The sequence below is a fragment of the Python bivittatus genome, unplaced genomic scaffold (genome assembly GCF_059951505.1).
Source record: "Python bivittatus isolate LINGU-HERP-01145 unplaced genomic scaffold, Pbiv_v1 ctg000080_np1212, whole genome shotgun sequence".
Taxonomy (NCBI): Eukaryota; Metazoa; Chordata; class Lepidosauria; order Squamata; family Pythonidae; genus Python; species Python bivittatus.
This window is the reverse complement of record NW_028277035.1, coordinates 7,883,995-7,907,054: the sequence shown is the minus strand read 5'-3', so window position 1 is coordinate 7,907,054 and position 23,060 is coordinate 7,883,995. Positions and strand designations below refer to the sequence as shown.

The 23,060-nt window shown below is 38.2% G+C and overlaps 1 protein-coding gene across 1 annotated transcript in view; it reads left to right on the top strand.

Annotated features, from left to right (window-relative positions):
* The window catches only part of LOC103056913 (heparan sulfate glucosamine 3-O-sulfotransferase 3A1), an 89,049-nt gene extending 76,582 nt beyond the window's left edge, over positions 1 to 12,467 (top strand). The window contains exon 2 of the mRNA XM_088133459.1: positions 8,917 to 12,467. Within this exon, the coding sequence (XP_087989585.1) occupies positions 8,917 to 9,535 (619 nt within the window). The 3' untranslated portion in view covers positions 9,536 to 12,467. The remainder of the gene's footprint in view (positions 1 to 8,916) is intronic.
* Positions 12,468 to 23,060: the final 10,593 nt, after the last annotated feature.

The following is a 23,060-nucleotide window of genomic DNA, read 5'->3' as shown; positions in this document are numbered from 1 at the left end:
TATGCCACTTTTAATTATTAAAACGTCAGGTGGTTTCATTTGTATATCCAGTATTTCATCTTTTTCCAGATCATTCTTATAGCCACATTTCAAGTCTACTTTGGTCTTATCCAGTAGAACTTATTTCTCTTCTGTATCATCATTCACACAGAGTCTATCTATGATGACAGACATTCCTGAAATTAACTTCTGAGTCCATTGTTCACATATATTCTTCCATGCATTCAGTGTTAAGATATTTTGCTTCATTCTGTGTTAAAAAGTCAAATATGTATTCTTCTCCTTTAATTGCAATCTTTACTTCCTTTTAGCTCCCTCTTGTGTCCAACCTTCAAAGTTCCATCCTGTTTTTGTTGTTGTTGTTGTTGTTGGAATTCAAAACAGACACCATTTTCCCATAGGAAGGATTTATTCAATTAATTTGAAAATCCCATTTCAAGTCAATCTAGACTCTTAGTCCATTTATAACTTTCCAAACACAACACTTTAATTACCTTAACATTTCTTTCATTAAGGATTGAAGGAAACTCACCCAGTGAATGCCATCGAACTTGCCATTCTGAAGGTTCTTAATATTTAAAAAGCAGTAAAAAGTAATTTAAAAAGTGATTAAGAAATGAGGCTTAGCTGAGCTTTATGTCCATATAGGCTACATTACGGTTGTGGGCATAGATGAAATCCCTCAACTCCCAGCCACTCCATTAAACCAGCCGACCACAAAAACCTCAGTTCTTGCAGTCTACTCTGCAAGGAGCAGCTGTCCAGAGCACCTGTGGGCAATCCCATGGTCTGTCCTTTCTCCAGAGAGATTTCACCAGCCAGGATCCATCCTCTGGTCAGCGATCTCACGTCTAGCTCACCACATCCTCACCGGAAATCTGAGAGCACTTCCCTTTTTTCTTAGTGCTGTCATAAGTCATAGTGACCCTAACAACTGTAGGCTGACTCAGTACAAATTTCTTTATTCCAAAAGCTTTCCATCAGAATGTCTGCAGGGTGCAGTCAAAAAAGTCAAGATGGAGAGTGCAATGGTTTGATAGAAACTCCACCAATTTTTTATATACGTTGCACATAAAAAAACAGGTAGAACTTTCATTGTACCAATGCATCTGTGAACTTGAGTTTTTTGGCCATGCCCTTTGAACATCCCTGCTTTCCAGAGACTTCAAATCTTGCTTCATTTGCCTTGCTACAATCTTGGTTCTATGCATGTAATCCTGTGCAAGGCATGCAGGACTATCCAGGTTGCACGATTTATTTCCTGATTTTCCTGGTTCTTCTTCAATGGTTTTACTGGTTGGCTGCTGTTATTGTATACCATTAATCCCTTCTGAAAAGAAGGCAATAGAAACACAAGATAAAACCATCAGCATCGTGTGGGGAGTTTACTCAGGTAGAAATAATTTGTAAAGGTGGAGGAGGAGCTCAGTGAGGTGAAGATCAATGGGAAGATCCACAGCCTCTAGCTCTGCTGTGCAGAGCCTCCGTCTGTGAGAGATTTTTCCTTATCCAGCCAAGCTGAATTGAGAGTGTAGTTTCAGATGAGATCTCTGAATAAAATAATGCGACATTTGTGACATTTGTTTATGTTTAAACAAGGATAGAATTGCACTGTAATTATATATGTCTGTGGCTCTGTGTGGTTTTGTCTGCATGTCTGCGTCCACACACATGTGTGTGCACACACACACACACACACAGTTTTCTAATGCTTAGTTTATATGCAGCCAGCCATCATAATATTGTGGGAATCATCTTCAGATATTTGCCCAGACAGTCATCTGTCTGTCTATTTATCAACTGAAAAATCCTTTGATTTCTTCTCTTAAATAGACAGTATAATTTTGGCATTTGTGAGTGTTACTTACAATGTACATTGCGCACAAGTGAACAAATCTGGAGGCAGCAAAGCCTGTGAAGTAATAGCAAAGGCACCAGGAAGCTATGATCCATGGTGAATTGAGGCTTTCATCAGACCTGCCCACCTCCGCCCCCTTTTTCTTCCTTTTTAGAGTGTTGTTGACTCACAGTGCTGGTGGGTACATGTTTTCATTTTATTTCCTTCTGCCCACATATGCAAAAAATAACAAACCCACAACCCTGATAACTCTGCATTAACAAACAGCTTTCATATTTAACATACTGTCATCCGAGCAGCAAAGCATCTCCTGAAAAACCACACCTAACTAACTACATGATGTTGTCTGGCTGTGTTGCTTTCTGGAGAGTTCTGTTGTGTACACTTTCCTGGCAGAAGATGGGAGTTGGAAGGAGCAAAAGGAATTTTTTAGTCCAAGGGTAACTAGCAGTAATGTCATGCATGCCATAACTCAGTCTTATAACCATACCACTCAATCATTGCCTTAACTATATGAAACCATAGCTGGCTGAACTATATTTCATGAAATAAAATAAGGGGCTGGAGAAGTACCTTGCTTCATTGCCTTCCACTGAGATGTATACCAAGGAACCGAACTCACTCTGCACTGTGGATGCTCTGCTCATCTTTGTAATTGCATAGGGAAGCCAAATGTTTGACCAGCCATACTAGCCAGTAAATACCCTGGAACCTTTTAGAATCAACCTCTGGGATGGACTATTTTAGTAGGTCCTCCACCCCTACAGAGAAGAGTTATTGCAAGCCTAAATCTCAATAAAAATGGTATGACAAGAGAACTGATGTAAACTTTCCCACTTTCAGAACACCATCCTCCTGTCCAGTGGAAGAAACAAAATCCAGAGCATGACCTGCCACATGATTTGGGCTGCTAACAAGTTCAAATAGACTCAGGACTGTCATGGTGTTAATGAAATTCTGGGAAGCCCCATCCGAGACAGTCTCAGCATGAATGTAGAAGTCCCCCAGAACTAATGTTCTAGGAGTCCTCAACACCAAGTCCAAGGCCACCTCCATCAGCTCAGACAGGGATTCTGTTGGGCTTCAGGGTGGGTGATACAACAGCAGAAACCCCAGTCTGTCCCAAGTGTCCAAAACAAAAGACAAACACTTTAAATCGACAATGAATGGACAAGAAGCATAGAGAGAGAAAAATGATTCCTTTAGATTTGAGCAACTCCTCCTGACCTGCTCTGGTGCTGTACTGAGTATCTGGAAGGCACAGCTGAGGGAGACTAGCTCCCCCCAGCATCCTGCCTCAGTTCTTAATTATAAGCTCTCTTATCCATAAATCAGTTCATGGATGAGAGAGTTCTTATTATTCGCTGACCTGGCATTTAGCAACAGCACCTGCAGGTCAGAAAGTAAACCAAATATTTATTTAGTTCAGGCTTTGGGGCTGCTTCAGGCCTGGAATAAATAAATTCTTAGACTGATGTTATCGTAGAGATGATGATGATGATGATGATGATGATGATGATGATGATGAAGAAGAAGAAGAAGAAGAGGAAGAGGAAGAGGAAGAGGAAGAGGAAGAGGAAGAGGAAGAGGAAGAAGAAGAGGAAGAGGAAGAAGAAGAAGAAGAAGAAGAAGAAGAAGAAGAAGAAGAAGAAGAAGAAGAAGAAGAAGAAGAAGAAGAAGAAGAAGAAGAAGAAGAAGAAGAAGAAGAAGAAGAAGGAGTCTAGAGTGTCTGGTAGAAATACTAGGAATTCTGGAACTGAGCCATGATGGATTCAACTCAAGTTTGTGTTTAAATCTGTTGCTCTGCTATTCTGTGGTAGCCACATATCAAAAGGAGTCTGATAACACCTTTTCAGATTAAAAAATTATATTAAAACATGAGCTTTTATGCACTGTAGCTCACATCCTCATGCATCTGATGAAATCAGCCACAGTTCACAAAAGCTGCTGTCTCTTAATAAAAGCTGTTAGTCTGAAGAGGTGCTTCTAATTCTAACTCCTTCTAATTCATCTGCATGCATTCTGAAATGGGAGAAATATTTTGAACAGTGGAAGAAAATCTCATTCTGTGGCTGGCTAGCTGCCTTTTCTCCAGGGGATGGTTATAAGACATACAAAAGATCACAGTTGTCTTCTGCAGAAAGGTTAGCGTTAAGATGGGAAGAGTCATGACAGCCCCAGTACGCCAGTTATTACCTGTATTATGATCTAAAGGAATCCCTGTCCTTGACTAGATTCTAAAAATAGATGAATAAATCTGCTTACCTTCTTTTAACAATCAGACTTTTTCTAAATTAATTAATAAATGCATTCTAAATAAATCTCACATATTTTTATAGGAGCTAAGGTACCTATGAATATTTGTAAAGTTTAGGGTTTTGCATTTTGCTTCAGTTCCTTGGAATACCTGGAAATAATTATTCTGAAAAATATTTCCATGCTTGTAGAAGTAAGTATTTCTAATTGTCTGTTGGATTAATATAAATATTAATAGATAATTAAAATACTTGCACATCTTTGAGAAAGAAGACAGAAAGAACAAAAGTTATTAAAATAAGTGTCATTCCAAGACTGCTATATATTTTGAGTGATCCCTACATTTAAGTGTTTAAAAGTTTTTAAAATTCAAATTTCAATCTTAAACAATTAAACAATTTTACACAAAAGCAGACACACATCAGTACTCCAGAGTTTAAATTCTAGGCCTTTTCATCTCATCTTTCCAGATTAACAGATATTTAGCCCTACAGTGCAGATTTGTTGATGTAATGTTCTCACTAATTTGGGAAGAAGTCTATGCTATGCCAGCTCCATTCCTAACATCTCATTCCTATCCAGCTATTCATGTCATCGAACAGAATAATTTCCCCTGGATTACATATTTTCAGAATGTTGCACAGTTTTCCACCAAACTCATATTTGATTCATCCATTATCATCAATCATTGCAGCTTAACATGCAACGATCACCAGCCTATGGATTTGTATTTTCATACGCACCTGCAGCAACCTAGTTGACATTGTTTCACAGACACATAACTGATCTATTTTTCTTTCATTAATTTCTTGTCTTTTAAATTCATTCTTCTAATATTCCAAGTCACAATCTTCAATATGCTGTGGTTGACACCAGATGCACCCATAGATATTGATTTCCAGAGTAATGTGAAAACTAAAGGATGATTGTGATCCAGATCATTAGTGTGTTAGCTGTGAATGAGAACCAACAGACTTTCTCTGTTCCCGTTTCTAATCTGAATGCATATCCCTGGGGCTCACCATGGAACTTTTTTGGATTGATAGCGACAGGCCATCTGCATATACTCCATAAGCATCACCTCTTTAACCAACAAAACTGTAGAAATTAATATCTGAAAGTACGGTGTGGTTTGTATACATAGGTTATTTTGTTTCTACAATGAGACCTTAGCTGTTGGAACTTGGCAACTTGAACAGAGAACTGAGTGTCATTCTGAAGGCTGGGCCTTGTACCAGGCTTGTGTGTGTGTGTGTTTGTGTGTGTGTGTGTGTGTGTGTGTATGTGTGTGTTTGGAGTTTTGGCATCCATTTTTTTCTCATTGTTATTCTGGCAAATATTTAACGGCCAGAACACCCTCTGAGAGCTATGGCCAGGTTAAGGGTAAGGCAGCCAAAGATAAAAATAGATGACTATGTCTATTCGTGAATGCACTCAGAATTGGATCTGCTACACCAGTATGCTATGATATGGCACTCTTTGTTCACTATGCCCAAGGGCATCCACATGGAAACTAAATCTGTGCTGTTTACAAGCTTGCCCACTGCTGCTCTTTTCTTCCTCAGCTGACATCCAAAGTCTATATCATTCTAGACACATTTGTCCATTCAGTAAATTGCCATCAGCCATTGCAAAACAACAGACAAACAGAAACTCCCCAGCATGGTTGAGAGGAATTAAAGGGGTTAGGTTAAGTGGAGCTATCATATTGTATGCAGCTGTGTATATACTACAGCCATCTTCCTGAATGCATGTCCTTGGCCAATACTCATTTTGGAACTAAGCTGTACATACTGTATGCCCTGGAAAACATAAGTAACCTATAGGGAAGATACATGTATTTGCTATTTCCATGAAGCCCATCTTTGTGGAATGAAGATGCTCAAGTAATCATTCAACATCTTGTTAGTGCCAGGTCAGTAAATCAAGTCAATTGGATGTGATTGATGGACCATCTCAAAGCTTTTACTGATTCTCTGTCAGCCCTACAAGGCTGTCCAAATCAAGAAATAGACTTCACAAGAAAACTAGTATTATACTTTATTGAGAAAAATATAGTAACAGAATAATTATAGTCTGTGTTTTCCCTTCCTTCCCTCTTATACCCCAGGGACTCAGGGGGAGAGCCAGTCTGAGTCTGTTTCTAATACTTTCTCTTTGCTCTGGGCCCAAAGCATGCTTATGCACCTGTTTAATGGATTCTGGATAGTTTGTCCAAGGTCATTTCCATGGTTCCCTACATTCTCATGTAGAAGCTTCAGATGCCTTCAACTCTCGCATCTAACTATTTAAAGAACACCTTTGGTGCTCAATACCTGATCAACCGAGGGCTCAATGAAAGCTATATGTAATGTAATTATGTATAAACCCATTCAACATACAAGTTAAATAAGGCTAGATAGCTCCACTGGTGCTGCAGCTCAAATCCACACAGGATATGTTCCTACATTGTTTGAAAGTAGTGTCTGTAGGACAGACTTTTGTCAAATAGGGGATGCTCTAGGGGCATTAGTCTACTTTTTAACTGCAAGCTTCAATATTCCAAGCTTCAGCTGAAACATGACCCTTGAGACTTGAATAGCCAAGTGAACGTGGGTTTTAAGACTGAATACTAAATTGGTAGATACAGCTGAAAAGTCACCCCCTTTTATTTTTTTATATGATTTTTATTGAAACTTTAAAAAAGATTAAAAACTAATACATACTAATATAAAGTAAGGAAGAAAAAAGAAGAAAGAAAGCAAAGAGAAATAAAAAAGTGCAAGAAACGAAAAAAAGTTAAAAAAATACAAAAGAAAGAAAAAAAGATACAAAGAAGTGGCTTCCGATATTCTTCACAGCAGTTATAAGTACAATTATATCTCTCTTTAAAGTTACATCATAATATTTTTCTTTCTATAATCTATCCTGTCTAATCATCAAAGCCATAAATAACAAGTTCATTTTTTCATTTTTACACAAAAAGTCCATAAGAGGATTCCAGCCACTAATCAATGTGGATAGTGTCTTTTCTCTAATCAAAGAAGTTAATTTATCCATCTCAGCAAGATCTATCAATTTCACCAACCATTCCTCCATAGTGGGTAGTGTTGAATCTTTCCATCGCTGTGCATATAATAATCTCACCACAGTAACTGTATATTGAAATAATCTTCCATGGCCTTTTTCTAACTATTTATCAATTAGTCTTAAAAGGAAAGTTCAATTTGGCTTCAATTGAATATTGATCTTTAAAATCCTCTGTATCAAAGTATGTATTTGAATTTTTTTTTTTTTAGCTTTTTTACGTGTCCATGATAAAATGTCCCGTCATATTGTTCACATTTCCAACATACATTTGAAGTGTTTTTATGCATTCTAGATAATTCCTCTGGCACCATATGCCAACAATACAAAAGATACTCCCTTTTAGAGGAGTTGTCTTCCTCAAATAAGTAATTAAGCCAACGCATCCTCCACTGACCTACTAACATTAAAATAACAAACGCCCATTTATCTGAGCAAAAGGCATTTCAAAATTATTCTTGCCCAAATATTTATGTAGCTCTGATAATTTTTAGTGGCATTTTTTTTTCAATTAAGTCCAGATGCCACCAATCCATATAGTCTTACAGTCTATGGAAGATGCCTAGGTCATTAGTCAATCTCTCCAGGGTTGTGGCACAACATTCCTAGTGGATCTCAACGATATGCAGTCAGTGGTTTCAGCCTGCCAACAGACTGAATATTCATTTCTTCACAGTGTGAAGATCATTGTGTTGCCAAAATGCCACCTAGAAGGTTCATTCTCCAAGTAAATCCAGTTGTAAACACAACCATTCTTTGGTATTTGCTTGGATAAATGGTTCTTATTCATAAGAGCACATAATGTTCAACATGTCTGCATCTGACCTTATTGTCAATTTTCTGGGGAAATCTTTCATTTGGGGGAGCTGAATTTTGGCAGACTTTTTTTTTTTTTTTGGTCAGTATCATTTTTAACAGGTGAAGGTTGCAGATCTTTCTCTTAAATAGATGATCCTAGCAATGCTTAGCCTCATGTGCTTAAGAAAGTAAGACTAGACTGGAGAGCATGGTGAGATGAAGACATTGCCTGTATAATCACATATTAGAATGACGTGGTTTGGAAATCTAATGGGACTTTTTGATAAAATGCTGTATAACTGAACAGTAAACATAGGAAAGAATAGCTCATGAGACTCTCATACTAGAATAATTTCCACGTGCACCATTTTCCAGAAATAATTTTGACTGTTTCAAAACTCTGAAAAAGTCCTCCCACCTACTTGCTACACATTTGTAAAATAACCAATGTGGTGAAGTTATCTGAGTGCTGAATTTGGATATGAAAAGCGATTCTCAAATCCCCATTCAGTTATAGAAGTCATTCAGTATTCCTGATCCTCGCCCAATCTACACTAGACATGAACTGGTCTGCCCTTTACCAATGTTTCTATGTTATAGAATAAACGAGGATTCTATAAATGGGGTTCCAACTTCCATGAGTTATCCTGTCTGATACAGTATTTGTTTATAAGAAATTGTATCTCTCACCAACTTTGGTTGGTTTCAAAAAGCTAAGTGAAATCAGACTTGGGAGACCATTAGAATATACCAGGCTTTAGGAATTGATCTCAACTCAAAATACACCTTATCCATTAAAAAACTGATGCTCAAATGTTTCAAAATCTGCCCCATAGCTGAGATCCCATACATGAATTCCATTATTTTCTGTGATTGAGCTGAAGATAGGCATGTGCAAATGTCTGCAAATGTAATTTCTCTCTTCTGTTTTGCATAAGGGATTTGATGCCCAGAACTCTTGATGGCCAGATCACCATGGAGAAGACTCCCAGCTACTTTGTCACTAAGGAAGCACCAGCTCGCATCTCCTCTATGTCGAAGGACACCAAGCTCATCGTGGTGGTGAGAGACCCAGTCACCCGAGCCATTTCTGACTACACGCAAACCCTTTCCAAGAAGCCAGACATCCCCAACTTTGAGAGCCTGACCTTCAAAAACAGGACTACGGGCCTGATCGATACCTCCTGGAGTGCCATCCAGATTGGTATTTATGCCAAGCACCTGGAAAATTGGCTCCTGTACTTCCCCCTTGGGCAAATCCTTTTTGTCAGTGGGGAGAGACTGATCAGTGATCCAGCAGGCGAGTTGGGCCGGGTCCAGGACTTTCTGGGCCTCAAGAGGATCATCACAGACAAACATTTCTACTTCAACAAAACCAAGGGGTTCCCATGCCTGAAAAAGGCCGAAGGCAGCAGCAAGCCCCACTGCCTGGGTAAAACGAAGGGAAGGACCCACCCCAACATTGACCAGAAAGTAGTGCAGAGGCTGCGAGAATTTTATCGGCCGTTCAACATGAAGTTCTACCAGATGACTGGCCATGACTTCGGCTGGGATTAAGGCTGGAAAAATAGTAATTTAAACATATTAAAAGGGAAAAAATATATTTTTGTACATATCAATAGAGATGGAAATCTAATATTTGTGCTAAAGTCTAGTGATTCCAATTAATATTTTTGTTTTAATGCAAACATTTATTTACTTGCTCTGTTGTTCAGGATTTATGGTATCCAGTTTCACAAATCCAGAAGACTGCCACTTAGGTTATGGATAGGACTATTGACTATGAGACCTCACAGAGACAGACATTTATTTTCCATATGTTATTTTTGGAGTTTTTATAAAATAATTTGGTGCCTCAGTCTGTGGATTCTAGTATCAGTGCCCAGATTTTTTTTTTTTTAATAGCTTTAGTTGGTCAGGTTGGTAACCAACATAATCAGGATTCAAGACATTTTTCCAGTTTGACCTGTTCTACTTTGTCAACTCATATGAGCTAGATTTAGACTTCTGCATTGCTAAAGTGGCTCAGAACAGGTTTATTATGAGAGGAAAGAGTTTCATTGTGAAAAATAAAATCACTAAACATTTCAATTCTTGTATGCATTACAAAATTGTTTATGCACCTGATCCCCACCTGACTTAATAAGGACATTAGAACAGTAGCATCTGGCATGAAACCAGATTTCGTCCAAAGCTACGAGGAACAGCAGATAACTTTTTAGCTCTACTAACACATTCTAATTTCCTACTGAGTAACAATACTTCTCTGTTTGTGTTACTAAAGCTAATCTACACCCTTGGGATCGGGTCATTAGGCATTTACTGAAGAGTGGTGTGAGGCCTTGTCCAAACACGTGACCCCAAATCTAGATGTTTTCTCAAAGAAGATCCAATATCCAAACTAATTAAGATAAAATATCTTCATTATAATTTGAAAGGCATTTCAAAGCCTTATTCGTCCACCCCTGACTCACCCACCTGTTGTCTCCATAAAGCCTTATATTGGCTCAGATTTCCCTGCCCACAGTCCAGTGACAGATGGGCTGAGTTGATGAGTCAACAGTAGGAAAAAGAAAGCCAAGTCATTTTCCCTGTCATCTCTCCCATTTCAGCTCAAGAGGTCGTGGGGTCATCAGTCACTACCTCCAACCAATCAAGATAGCTTTCTCTCTCAGCTCAGAATGTCCCAACTCTAACCCTTTTCTGAACGTGTCTTGTGCCATAAAACTTCTGAGTAAATATTTTATAACTACCCCAACAAAGAAGGGAAAACAGCTAGGAAGTCATTTGGAATACCTCCAGCTTTTTTGTCTTAGGTATTTATGAGTTCATGATTCATCCCAAATATGGTTATCACCTACTGGAACAGCTATTGTGCCTATGACTCTAAAAGGCAAAATAGCTGCAGCAGCAGTATGGGCACGGCCTCTATTATGTTGCACTTTTTAAGCTCAAACTTCCAAGTGCCCTAGAATGGATGCCACACTGCAACTGTTCAGAGCACTGGGAACCACAGTGCTGTTTGAAATACGGTTCATCTCTCTGTTCCCCTCCCCACCCCAAAAAACTGGATCAATGAAATTATTCTCAACTAAAATCAGAAACAAAACAGGAAACCTTTCATAAACTTTTATGTCTATGTCACTTTCTGACTTGCTAACAGGTAATGATATTGGCGATTGTTTGGACCAATTGTTCTTAGTCATCTCTGCATCGGAGGGATGACAGCTTGTCCTTAATAAGGTAGCACAGGTTGGCAATTTATAAAAAAAATACAGTTTACACCGCAAGAGTAATAGCACGAGTTTGCAATTGGTCTGGCACTTCTGTACCAAATCCTAGACAATTGTTTGCTGACATGACAATCTACAGTAATTACAGATTTAGAATTACTAAGTGTCTCACTGTCTCTGTGAATATTTGTACCATTGTATCATTCTACATAGAATGCATCTTTCAATATTTCTGTCAAATTCATAGTTGCACTTTTAAGGCCAAGCTAGAAGTGACAGTGGCTGATACATGTCTTATTCCATTTCTATCACTTTACTGGTAAATTCTAAAGAAACACACTACATATTCCCATCTCCAACACCTTATTTCTCACTGGTCTATTGCTCCAGGCTGTTTTCTTTCACCTCATAGTTGGAACTAGAAAGGCTTAAAAGTTGATGGAATAACCAGCTGCAGAGAGGTAATGTGCATATTAGACCATTCATTCATTGATTATTAAAGTAACATGTACCACATTCTGAAAGCAAAGGACAAACTGGCACTCCACATCATCTAGCTTGGCCTAAGTTGTCTTTTTCAAGTGTATCTCAGTTTTGTTAAAAACTCAAAGTGACGTGTATCAAGTGAGCATGTTTAGCTCTCATAGTTGCATAGTATATTCCAGCAAAATAATTTAGTGTCAATGGAACATAGGGCTTTACCATATAAGAGTCAGTAACTGTATCTTACAGCAAATGAATCCCTGTTGTCCTTGTCGAGTCTGAGGTGGATCAGTTTTGTAATAACTGAATAAATCTTGTGAGTTTATTTCCTCTCTCTAATCTCCTTGGATCTGGGTGAAGGTTTCCAGATGAAAACATGAATTCTTTGATGGAGCTATCTTGGAGCAATGTTCTCTTCTCTAGAGATGACAGGGAGCTGAAATGTTCTAAAATGGGAAGATGTATTTTATAAAATTGTGATGTTCAGTTCTTGGAGCAATGGGAGAATCAGAAAATGTTCTCAAAGGGAATACATCCATCTACTCACCAACATTTATGCCTGGAGGGTCATCTTTATCTAAAACAATATCATATCAGACCACTTAAAGATAAGTACTGATTTGTACGTTGCAAAATACTATATTGTTGCTTTTTTCTGTAATGGCTGAATCAGGGCCTTGCTCCACTACCTGGAGTTTGCAATGTCTTTTTCTCTGAATGTAAACCTACAATTTCCTTGCTGAAAAGCTAAAGGATGCAGCTTTTCAACATTACTCCAAGATTGTTACTTTTTGCCCTAGCAGGATATACAATAAACTCACAAGTTTGTTACTCAATAAAATTTCAAGTCAGGTTGTCAAGAGGCCTGATGAATGAATTTCATACTCTTCAGAATAACTGATACAATAAATGCAAATAGATGCAGCATCATTTTATATTTTGTGAATTTTATGGCTCCTTTTCCTTCATACCATATGAAGTTTATTTATTTTAGATAGTTATTGCTTTATCTCTCCTTTTCTTTCCAGCATACAAGATACACCATGTAGGGTAAACTATCTAAAGCCTGCCAAGAGAGAGATCCATGCCTTTTTTTATTAATGGGGCAGGGGGAATTTCTTTCCTTTGTATGTGCTATTTTATGTTATTTCTTTGCATTGTAATCCTCTCATTTCCTCACTCTGATGCTATTTCTGTAAGAGTCAAAATACTTTTTAAATTTAACTTAAGACTGAAGAAGCACATATTTTAATAAAGTTTACGGGTACAAAGAAACTTTGCTGTATTTTTGGCTTAGAAACAAAGAGATGGGAAGAAACATGCAGCACATCAGAGCTATTTCATATAGGTAATAGTTTAAATCAAGTTTCCTGCCACCGTTTTTAATATGTGAATGGTAAAAAGAGCATGGACCCATGAGTCCATCAGCACCAATGGGTCTGGGAACAATGATCTAATGGCTGACCCACTCTACACCCAACCTTTTAAAATTTTTTAAGAGTATTCTAATTTACAAAAAGAGATAAGTCAGAAGCTAGCCTACTGCAGTGTCAAAAGGCCACTTGAAACATCACCTTGATTTCTAAAATTGCCTCTAGGTCCTACAAAGACCCCATAGGCAATTTTGCAAATAAGGAATTCATTGCTTTGTTTAACATGGACAGTTTTTCTGATCATAGACTCTCTCATTCTCATTCAGGAACTGGGAGAAAAAGTATGATAAACATTTTGCACTCCAAAGACTGAGTTAATCACCCAGCTATGCTTTCTGACAAATCAAGCAAAGCAACATACAGTAGTAACATTTTCCCCCATAGTTTTGTGCATACATTTTTTATTTGCTAGAGAAATGTTCTTTTACAGTCTTGTCTAAATGTGCCATAAAAAAGACATGAATGACTTGTCCTAGAATCATGAACCAAGATGTCAGGAGATGGCTAGGATTCAGGGTGCAGATATGCCCAAGTGTCTAGAATAAGTAACAGATCTACAAATCTAATGAAACCCAAGAAGCTGCCCTATGGTATCAGAACATTGAGCCTGGTCCTTTTAGCCTAATATTGTCAACTGTGACTGGCAACAGCTCTCTGGGGAGTCTTATATAAAATGTTCTGCTTGCAAAGCACATTCTCCCCCATAAGCCACAGTCCTTGTTGCCTGGGAAAGCAGATGATCATCCTTCGGAAATTTTCCAACAAGAATTCCACTGAATGGCTTGGCAGCAGGAGGTCCAGTTGTCTGTGTAGTCAAATAAAACGAGATGTCTGTTTATCTGTATGCAGATACACAGGAATTAAATTCTATGAAAATACACTCCTGGACTTCCAAATATAATGTTAAAATCATACCATTTAATAGAATTTTTTACATTTATTCCTAGCTCAAGTGATTGAGCTATCCAGAGTTAATTATGAGAGCACAGCATTCCTCCTAGATAATACGTGACCAGATTCTAACTGAAAGACTTTAGACTATATTTCAAACATACACAATCCATTTTAAGTTAACAGGCATTTAATTTTTTTAAAAACGTAATTTGATGAAATTTGCAGGCATGTATTTCTCAGACTATGGAGTCTGAGGAAGAGATGCAGAGAACTTATTTCTGGGCATGGAAGAATTAAAAGTAATAATCAGGTGCTTCTTTCTCCAGACAGCATATATGTTCCATCACTGCTGGGAGCATATGTTCCCTGATTAAACTTTTTCCAAAAAGACGTAAAGGCTTGTTACAATAGAGGAAGAAAAGTGACTACACATATTACCTCATATTTCAGTTTTTTGAAGAACTAGAGAATAATTTAAAAAATAAATAAAAGCTGGGAACATAGACATTATGGAGCCCCTGAGGAGAGAACCAACACTTTGTGGGTGTCTGTAACAAAGTTCTTTATTTATTTTATTTTTAAGGAAACCACTTAAACTTTTTTTTTTTTTGGCATAACTGAATGAAATGGGTAGATGGTGTTCTGACTTCATTTACACATTTATTGGTAACAGAATTTGAACAGCAAGTTAATACACACTGAAGATCAAGTGCTTAGCTGCAGAAGAACGATGAGAAGAAAACTGGAGGAGGATGAGATGAAAGAAATGTTATACACAAAAGTGAAAAGGTAGCACAAAAGCAGCAACTACAGTATGTCTGCCTGGGCTTCTCCAGGTACCAGAGATGTTGGTGCCCCACATGACTCACTGTTTCCTATGATCTCTTTATCCATAAAAGATATTATTAGGTCACTTGTAATGCACCCCATTCCACCCCACCTTTTTTGCTTTCCTACAGCTTCTGATTGGGTTCAAATTCATTAGCCATGGCAGCTGGGCTGCAAAACTCCAGGCAGCCACTAGATGGCTACAAAGAGAGTTTCCTAAATCTCTTTGCTGTCTTCTTATGGTCATCCAGATTTTTGTAGCCCAGATCTGAGAGCCATAAGAATGATTGAAGTGAAAGCACTCTCCATATTTCTTGAACTATCTGAATGAATCACTTGCTAATCTATCTTCAGGGTATATTTTTTCCTACTTTCTTGGTTAAGATATCCTTCCTTCTTTCTTTTACACTTTTACACAGAAACAATATTCCCTAGATTTGGATTTACAATCCATATCAAAGGTGCAGATCTAAAACCCCTATCTTTGTTCAATTCATACTTTGTTTTCAATGACATATAGAACTGACTGTTTATTCAAATACTTATCCTCATATGGAAAAGGAATGCACATTTGCAGATGCATCTGAAAGCACATACCATTTAAGCAGTTGAAGCAAATGGATCTGCTCTCTATTTTGACACATAATATGGGGTTCCAAGGATGTGCATGCCCATATCTGCAATTTCCCGTTGCCATTTAGTCTTGGGCTGAAGCCATGCAAGCAGCAAAGCCCCTGATGCAAGGGCATCCACTGGGTAAGGTCAGAAAGTCAATATGGTGGCTGCAACTATGCCATCAACCCCCCCCCCCAATTATTCCTATTTAATGCATTAAAAACTAGCACCTATGATACTCTTATTATTCTCAAGACCAGAGATAGATTGGAAGCTATCTATTTTTCATGCCTTTTTTCTTTTCCTTTACTTTATCTCACGTTTTCTTTTCCTTTTTCCTATAATTTGTATTTTTCATCTTCTTTTTCATTTCTGACTTTTAACTCTGTAATTCTAAAACTTCAGAAAAATATAATAATAACCCCCCCCCCTTTGTTTTTACATGGTGATGCCCCTGCCTAGTTGATAGTTTTTTAAAATTTTTATTTATTTATCTATTAAATTTCTCCCCTGCCCATCTCCCCCCAATGGGGGAACTCTGGGCGACTCACACAAAACATTAAAACCATAATATATATAAATACATAAAACATCAATTTAAAAACATTACTAAAAAGGAATTTTTATTTATTTATTTATTAAATTTCTCCCCCGCCCATCTTTTGAAAGAAACAAGATGAGTTCTAAGCTAGCAGAGGTTTTTTTTTTTTTTAAATGTTCTGATTGAAGCAAAACCTCCTTTCTTTAGTTTGTATGTAGTTTTGCATGAACGATAAAGATACCTGGGGCTTCTTAAGCTGGTAGAAAGAGAAAATCAATCATTTTAAAAAAGAAGACAGAAACCCTTAAGTCAAGCTCAGCTCTGGGTATATGGAGACAGCCATGCTATTTTCTCTGCAACACCTGAGGTAGTTTCCAACTGTTGTCTTTTAGAATATTTTCCAATTTCTTCGAGTAGTATAAAACCCTGGAATGTCCTGATTTTCTCCCATCCAAGTACAAACCAGGCCCAATCCTGATTAGCTTCTAAGCCAAAGGTCAGCTAAGTATTGCCACCTGCTAAACTACCCCCCAAGCCCTTATAAAAGCTGGAAGCCATGCTTTCCCCTGTGGCCAGATAGGGAGGAAGACGCAAAGGTGAGGATCCCCAGTGATATGAGAGGCTCCTCATATCATTCTAAGAGCCCAGGAGTGGCAACCAGACACAACAGAGTGGCAACAATCCTCAGCCCACAGCTCCTATCCTGTATACTGTGTGGCATAAAGCTAGAGTCTGACTTGCTATGGGGAAGAAAGAAATGTAAGAGAAATTATTGACATGGGAGCTGGAAAATAGGGTTACTTTTGCACTTTCAGCCTCCTGACTACCAAGAAGACTGACAGTTTGGTCACTGGGAATCTGCTGCAACCCAATGGATGGTACTGACAGATGGCCTGATGTGCAGAAGTATTATATTAGTCCTGACCAAAAACAGCCAGTTGGGTGCAGTGATTAAGGCATCAGGCTAGAAACCGGGGGGCCATGAGTTCTAGTCCCACCTTAGGCACCAAACCAGTTGGGTGACTTTGGTCCAGTCACTCTCTCTCAGCCCTAGGAAGCAGGCGGTGGCAAACCACTTCTGAAATCTTGTCAAGAAAACTGCAGGGACTTGTCCGGGCAGTTGCTGGGAGTCAACACTGGTGCAGAGACAAGAAAGAAAGAAAGAAAGAAAGAAAGAAAGAAAGAAAGAAAGAAAGAAAGAAAGAAAGAAAGAAAGAAAGAAAGAAAGAAAGAAAGAAAGAAAGAAAGATCCTATCACTACCATAATTCCTCTTGGAAGTCCTGGTTGCAAACGTCTTCATTGTCCAAAGCTTCAGGATTCTTCAGGCTGCAGGGGATTTTTTTTGTTTTGTTTTTAATAACAAAAGTTCTTTATAGACTTCATATTTCTCAACATTGGCAGTGTAGCAGTTTAATGAAATGGAACAATCCCCCTACCTTTTTTATTATTATTAAAGGGGGGAAAGATGTACAACAATCCCAAACTGCCTTACCAAAATCCTGAGCCTTGTAATCCCTGAATTACCCTTCTACCTTTTTATTTCTTTGCAATTTGCTATCATAAAGCCCCATCTGTTTCCCTTGGCACTTCCCTTGCACCATAAAAGTGCAAAGTTGTGATGCTTGTAGCTTCTGGCTCCAAAGCCAGGCTCTTAAAGGAGAACGAAGATGGGAGCACAGTAAAGATTCTTTTGGAGAAAGAGTATGGCAACTCTGTTTGATGAGGTCAATAAAAATAGTTGGAGAAATTGTCTGGCATATGGAGCTGTTATCTGTGGAAAGAGTGTCTTGTGATACTTTTAGGGTTCTGTTTGATGCATATGGATGCTAGAGGGCTTCAAACAAAACTACTGGGGTCAAGCAATATTTCAATGGCTTCTGCATTATAACATTTGTGAACAGAGTTCCACGTCCAAAACTGTTTGTGTTGGGCAGAACATAAAACACAGTGCAGTTTGCACCGTTGGGAAAAATAGAATTATAGCTCTCTCCCTATTCCGCTTTTCTCTTTTCTTTTCTTCTTTTCCTTTTCAGTGCATTAGATTTACATATTGCCTTTCTTCCAGGAGTTCAAGGGATTATAAATAGCACTCCAGTTTTCCCCAGGAGAACATGGGTTGAGGGAATGTTAGTGGTCCAGAGTCATCCAGTCTACTTCCACAGTTAGGGTAAACCTGAACCTGGATCTCTTCTGCCCTAGTCCATAACAATTCAGCAGCTCTCTTTCTCTTTTTCTGTTTCCTTTTTGTCTTCACCTCTCAATCTGGAAAAACCCTGGAAGTCAGACAGGGACAGGTAGTGTGCTATCTGTGAACACCAATGTGCCAGTGGGCATCTTCCTTGGGGCAGTTTCCTTCCTCATCTGATTTTTAAAATGTCTTCACAGATTCTTTTCAGATAAAGTAATAATGTGAAGTTAGCCTGCTGCCAAATAAAAGGCCAGCCTCCCACATTATCTTTGTTTCCAAAATGAGCCACATAGGCATTCTTAAAAAATAAAAATGGGAGTGTCTTGGCTTGGAATTGTGTTTACTTGCTCAGGAAAATAAAAATAAAAAGTTAAGCTAGGTGATATAAAGCATATTGGGAAGCCAGAGACATCTGAGGAAATATGGGTGTGAATAAAATAGAAAACATGTTTTGCTTTGTTTTAACCCAAAGCAAACACATACTATTCCCAAAGCTCTGCCAAACCATTCTGGATGGCTGTGGTTTGGAAGAAACAAATCCTGGAACTATTTTTTGTTCCAGGTTTGGGCCAAAACCCAGCCTAAAGAGATCCTGGAGTGATTTTATGAGGTGAGTGGAGCAAAGCTGATCCATGTTATATTCTCTCCCCCACTTCCTTCTACCTCAGCATGTGCTAGCATCTTGCCTACTCCCTTAATCTTCCCCATTCCTTCCCTCCCCTCAGCAACAACCAATATCTTTATCTTTTTTCTGTTCTTTTTCCTCTGAATCTTCTGCCCTGCTCAATACCCAGAACAATACCTGTCAGGGTCAGAGATGCCTGTTTGGGTTCAGACACAAACTACCGGTTCTTTTGTGTATAGAATGGTTTGTACATGAATAGTTTGGCACATCTTTAACCAAGAGTAACTTTATCAGTCTGAATCAAAATGAATGTGTGGCTTGCTTTTATGGGCTATTCCCATCATGGTCCCCACTCTTTGAAAGCACCAATGATAGGCTATAAAATCTAGGTATGCCAAATTTTGAATGCAAAGTATTTTGAGCATAGCATGTTTCAGTCTGAGTTTTTGAAATAGCTTTTTGGAGTTCAAAATGGGTTGTTCTGACCTAACCAGAAGTATTCTGATCATTCTGGAAGTATCTGGAGCTCCATGCACCCCTGTTTCAAGTCTGTAATAGGTGTTTTGAATGTGAAATGGAGCCATTGGAATACTTCCAGAATGGTCAGAACAGCTGTTCTGAACTCAACATGGAGCACTTCAAACTTCAAATGCAGTGTTTTGAGCTGAACAAGTTTCAGATTCAAAACATTTTGTGGCATCACCATTGTCAGCATTCCAAATACACACACTGGCCCCAAACTAAGTTTAAACATGATGTTTTCTAAGACTTAATTGCTGAGCAAGGGTTTGGGGAAAGGAATGTAACAGTGGAGGGAAAGGTTAATCCACCATACACAATGCAAGCTTATATCAAGGCTTTGATTTTTATGAAGTGGAAATAAAATGCAGGGTTAAAGAAGGGAAACAGCTAAAAGAGAAATGGGAGGAAGAGGAAAATATTATTCCAGAAAGGCAGAAAAGAGGAGAAAGAGAGAAGAAGGGAAAAGAAGGAAAGGTAGAGATGAAGCATGAATGGGGGAAAAATAAACAAGTGTACATTTTCTGTTGCATTCTTTGAAATATTCTTCCTCTAGAAACAAAACATATAATAACTTTGCTATTGTCTAGGCACATATTGAAAATTGCATTTGAAAGCTCATGAATGTATGCTTAACCTATTCTACACATTGGTTGATTGTTATTATTTCGTTATTACTCTGTTTTCACTGTTTCAAGATGCATTGCTTGACAGGCACTATATGCATATTTTAAACATATATGTTTGCATGTGTGTTTTGCTATATAAATATTTTAAATATGTATATGCTGTACCTACATGAAAGAAAAAGAGCAAAACAGGGATAGAGAATTGGAGTGAAAAAAAATAAAGCAAAAGAAAAGAGGAGGTTAAAAACAAAGGAGGGAGGGAGAAAAAGAAAAAGATGAAATGGATGTATTTGTGACAGAAAAAAATGTTTTGCTTCAGTCATACCAACTGCTATCATACCATTCCCTAATTTGGTCCTGAAATTATATTTACTTCAAAACACACAACAGCCCAAGGTTTAGAAAAAGGAAGAACAAGGGATTGGTATGCCAATGGCCACACTATAAAAATGTGGTGGAGTCATTTGTTTTATTATTTCATTATTAAATTTACATTTATTATTCTTATTTTTTGTCTTATTCTTGGTAAAAGCAGAATTCCTCTACTCCCCCCCATCCATGTCCTGCAAATTTTTTTTATTAGTAGCAGACCTAATGAACTCTAACTCTTTTTTTCAGGGTTATAGCTGGCTTTGCTCATAAAGAATAAACCCTGCAACCTTTCATCTATTAACACAAGAAAAGTATAGGCAGTCCTCACTTAACAACCATTCATTCAGCAACCATTCAAAGTTATGAAGGCACTGAACTAGTGGGACTTACAACTGGTCCTCAAAGTTGCAGCCATTGCAATACCCCTGTGGTCATGTGATCATGATTTCGGTGCCTGGTGACCAGCCTGCATTTACGATTGTTGCAGCATCCTGAAGACACATAAATGCCATTTGTGACCTTCCCTGCTGGCTTCCCACAAGCAATGTCAATATGGAAGCTGTCAGGAAATTGCAAGTCACAGTCACATGATGTTCTCACTTAACGACCCACAGGATTTGCTTAACAATGGCAACCAGAACTACTGTCGTAAATTGGCACAGTCATATGATTTTTCACTTTATGACCATGTCAGTTGCCAGTCCCAATTACTGTCGTTAAGCGAGGACTACCTGTAAGTAAAAGAGGCAAGTCATCAAAATAGGGCTGAATGCTTGGCTTTTCATATTTGAGACCAATGGGGGAGGCATTCCTGTGAGATGAAATGAGTATTTTAAACCTTTGAAGGTTTATGGCACCCATTTTGTCCCTTTATATATTAAAAAAAAGGGGGGGTGTTTCTCTAACGTTTGGAGGAGTTAAGGAATACAAGGGATATTTCACGCAACCAATTTTACCCTTATATCCCCACCCCCATTTTTTTTTTTTTTAAGTTTTAAAAAAATCAGTTTCACTTATTTTGGAGTCTTTGGGAGCCACAAAAGTGATGCACTGTTTGGTTAAGAAATAAGCAGGTCTCCAATAACAGGTTCCAGTTTTCATGTAGCTGGAAAAGAGACCAAGTGGACATTTCTTTAAAAGACACAAAGAAGCTCCCACCTCCAATGTCCACCTCTCAGAAGACAAGCATGCTGATAAATTATGCCACCTGTCCATCATTTTCCATACAGCTTTTCAAAGATTATCTCTGATCCTAGAGGTGATATGTAGCCATCCCTTGCTTCTTATTGGCTTATTGTCCATGATTTTGTTTTAACTTATTTTAATGCTATATAAGTTGGGGGGCATCATAATTTATTTGATAAGTTAACTCTGCACTCTGTAAAGAAGATATTTTCTTGCTGTTGGTCCTGTTCAGCTTTCTGCTTCTGCAGAATATATTTTTGTCTTTGCCTATCACTAGCCAGTGTTCAAAAAGAGTCATATACACCATGCCGAAAAGCCATATGCCACACATAACAGGGATTCTGTATACAACTGGCAAACCAAGGGATGAAAAACAAATGGCTGGAATTCCTGTGGTCACCCAGTATATTGATTTTGTGAAGGTACCATATCATGAATCTGTGCTTACAACTTAGGGCTGGTTTGCACAAGTTGTAGCCTGCCAGGCTGAACCTCACACCCAAGACCTGCATGTCAACCCACAAAGTTTTTTTCTGACTAGCTAATCAAATGATAAACTGTAAGGAAGATGTTCACCATTTATTATCAAAAGTTTCCTGTTGTACCAATCCAAAATTACAAATTCTGAACGAGATACGGCAACATACAGTATTTTCATATTAACACTAGCCATAAACCACCTTCCTTTACACTGTAATTGTGAGTCAAACCATGACAGCGAGGAGGTGTTGCAAGAAACTGAATGAAGAAAGCTGATGACAGGACGCCATTTCCCCAAGCCTAAGTATGATTGTGGAGTGAAGGACAGTTAGGAGGGGACATGGATTTTATTCCTAAAAAAGACTACTTGGAATAAATTGGGAACCAAAGCAGAATGTTAAATGCATCAGAATAGAAGGACGGCATAAAAGGGCATGATTGGTACAGTATTTTTTGTTACAGTATGTTCACCTCTCCTTTGCAGTTTACCACTGTGTTGATTCTTTATTCAGGGTGTGTTCTTTGTGGTTTAGTTACCTGCAGTTTACCTAAATGAGAGTGCATCATAATCTGTTCAGATTTAAGGAAGGTATCCAAGGAGGCTTCAGCAAGAGCATCAGCAGAGTTCTTGTGGAGCTGTGCACTTTATTCTCTGATTCCAGTGTTAGTCCATCTGACCACCATTGCAATTGGATATGGGAATTTATTAAGGAATATACCCACAACTGTGCAAAATGAGAGCAATGCAGGATTATGTTAAGTAATTTACTAGAGTCAGAGGAGTCATTTGTCAGAGATGAGTGAGGCTCAATTTAAAATATAAATATATACTTGCACTTTGCAAAGCAAAATAGTAGAACAGAACACAGAGGATTCAAAGATGAGCATTGTGTCAGTATTTAGCTCAAAGTTGGTAATGAATACTCACCCCTTAAATAATCAAAATTGTGCAGTTGAGGCTGGGTGTCAGTTCTGAACCTCCATGAAACGCCCTGAACTGAAGTGTTGAAGAGAACTGATCCCTCCTCCTCTTCCTGTTATTTATTTATTCAGTTT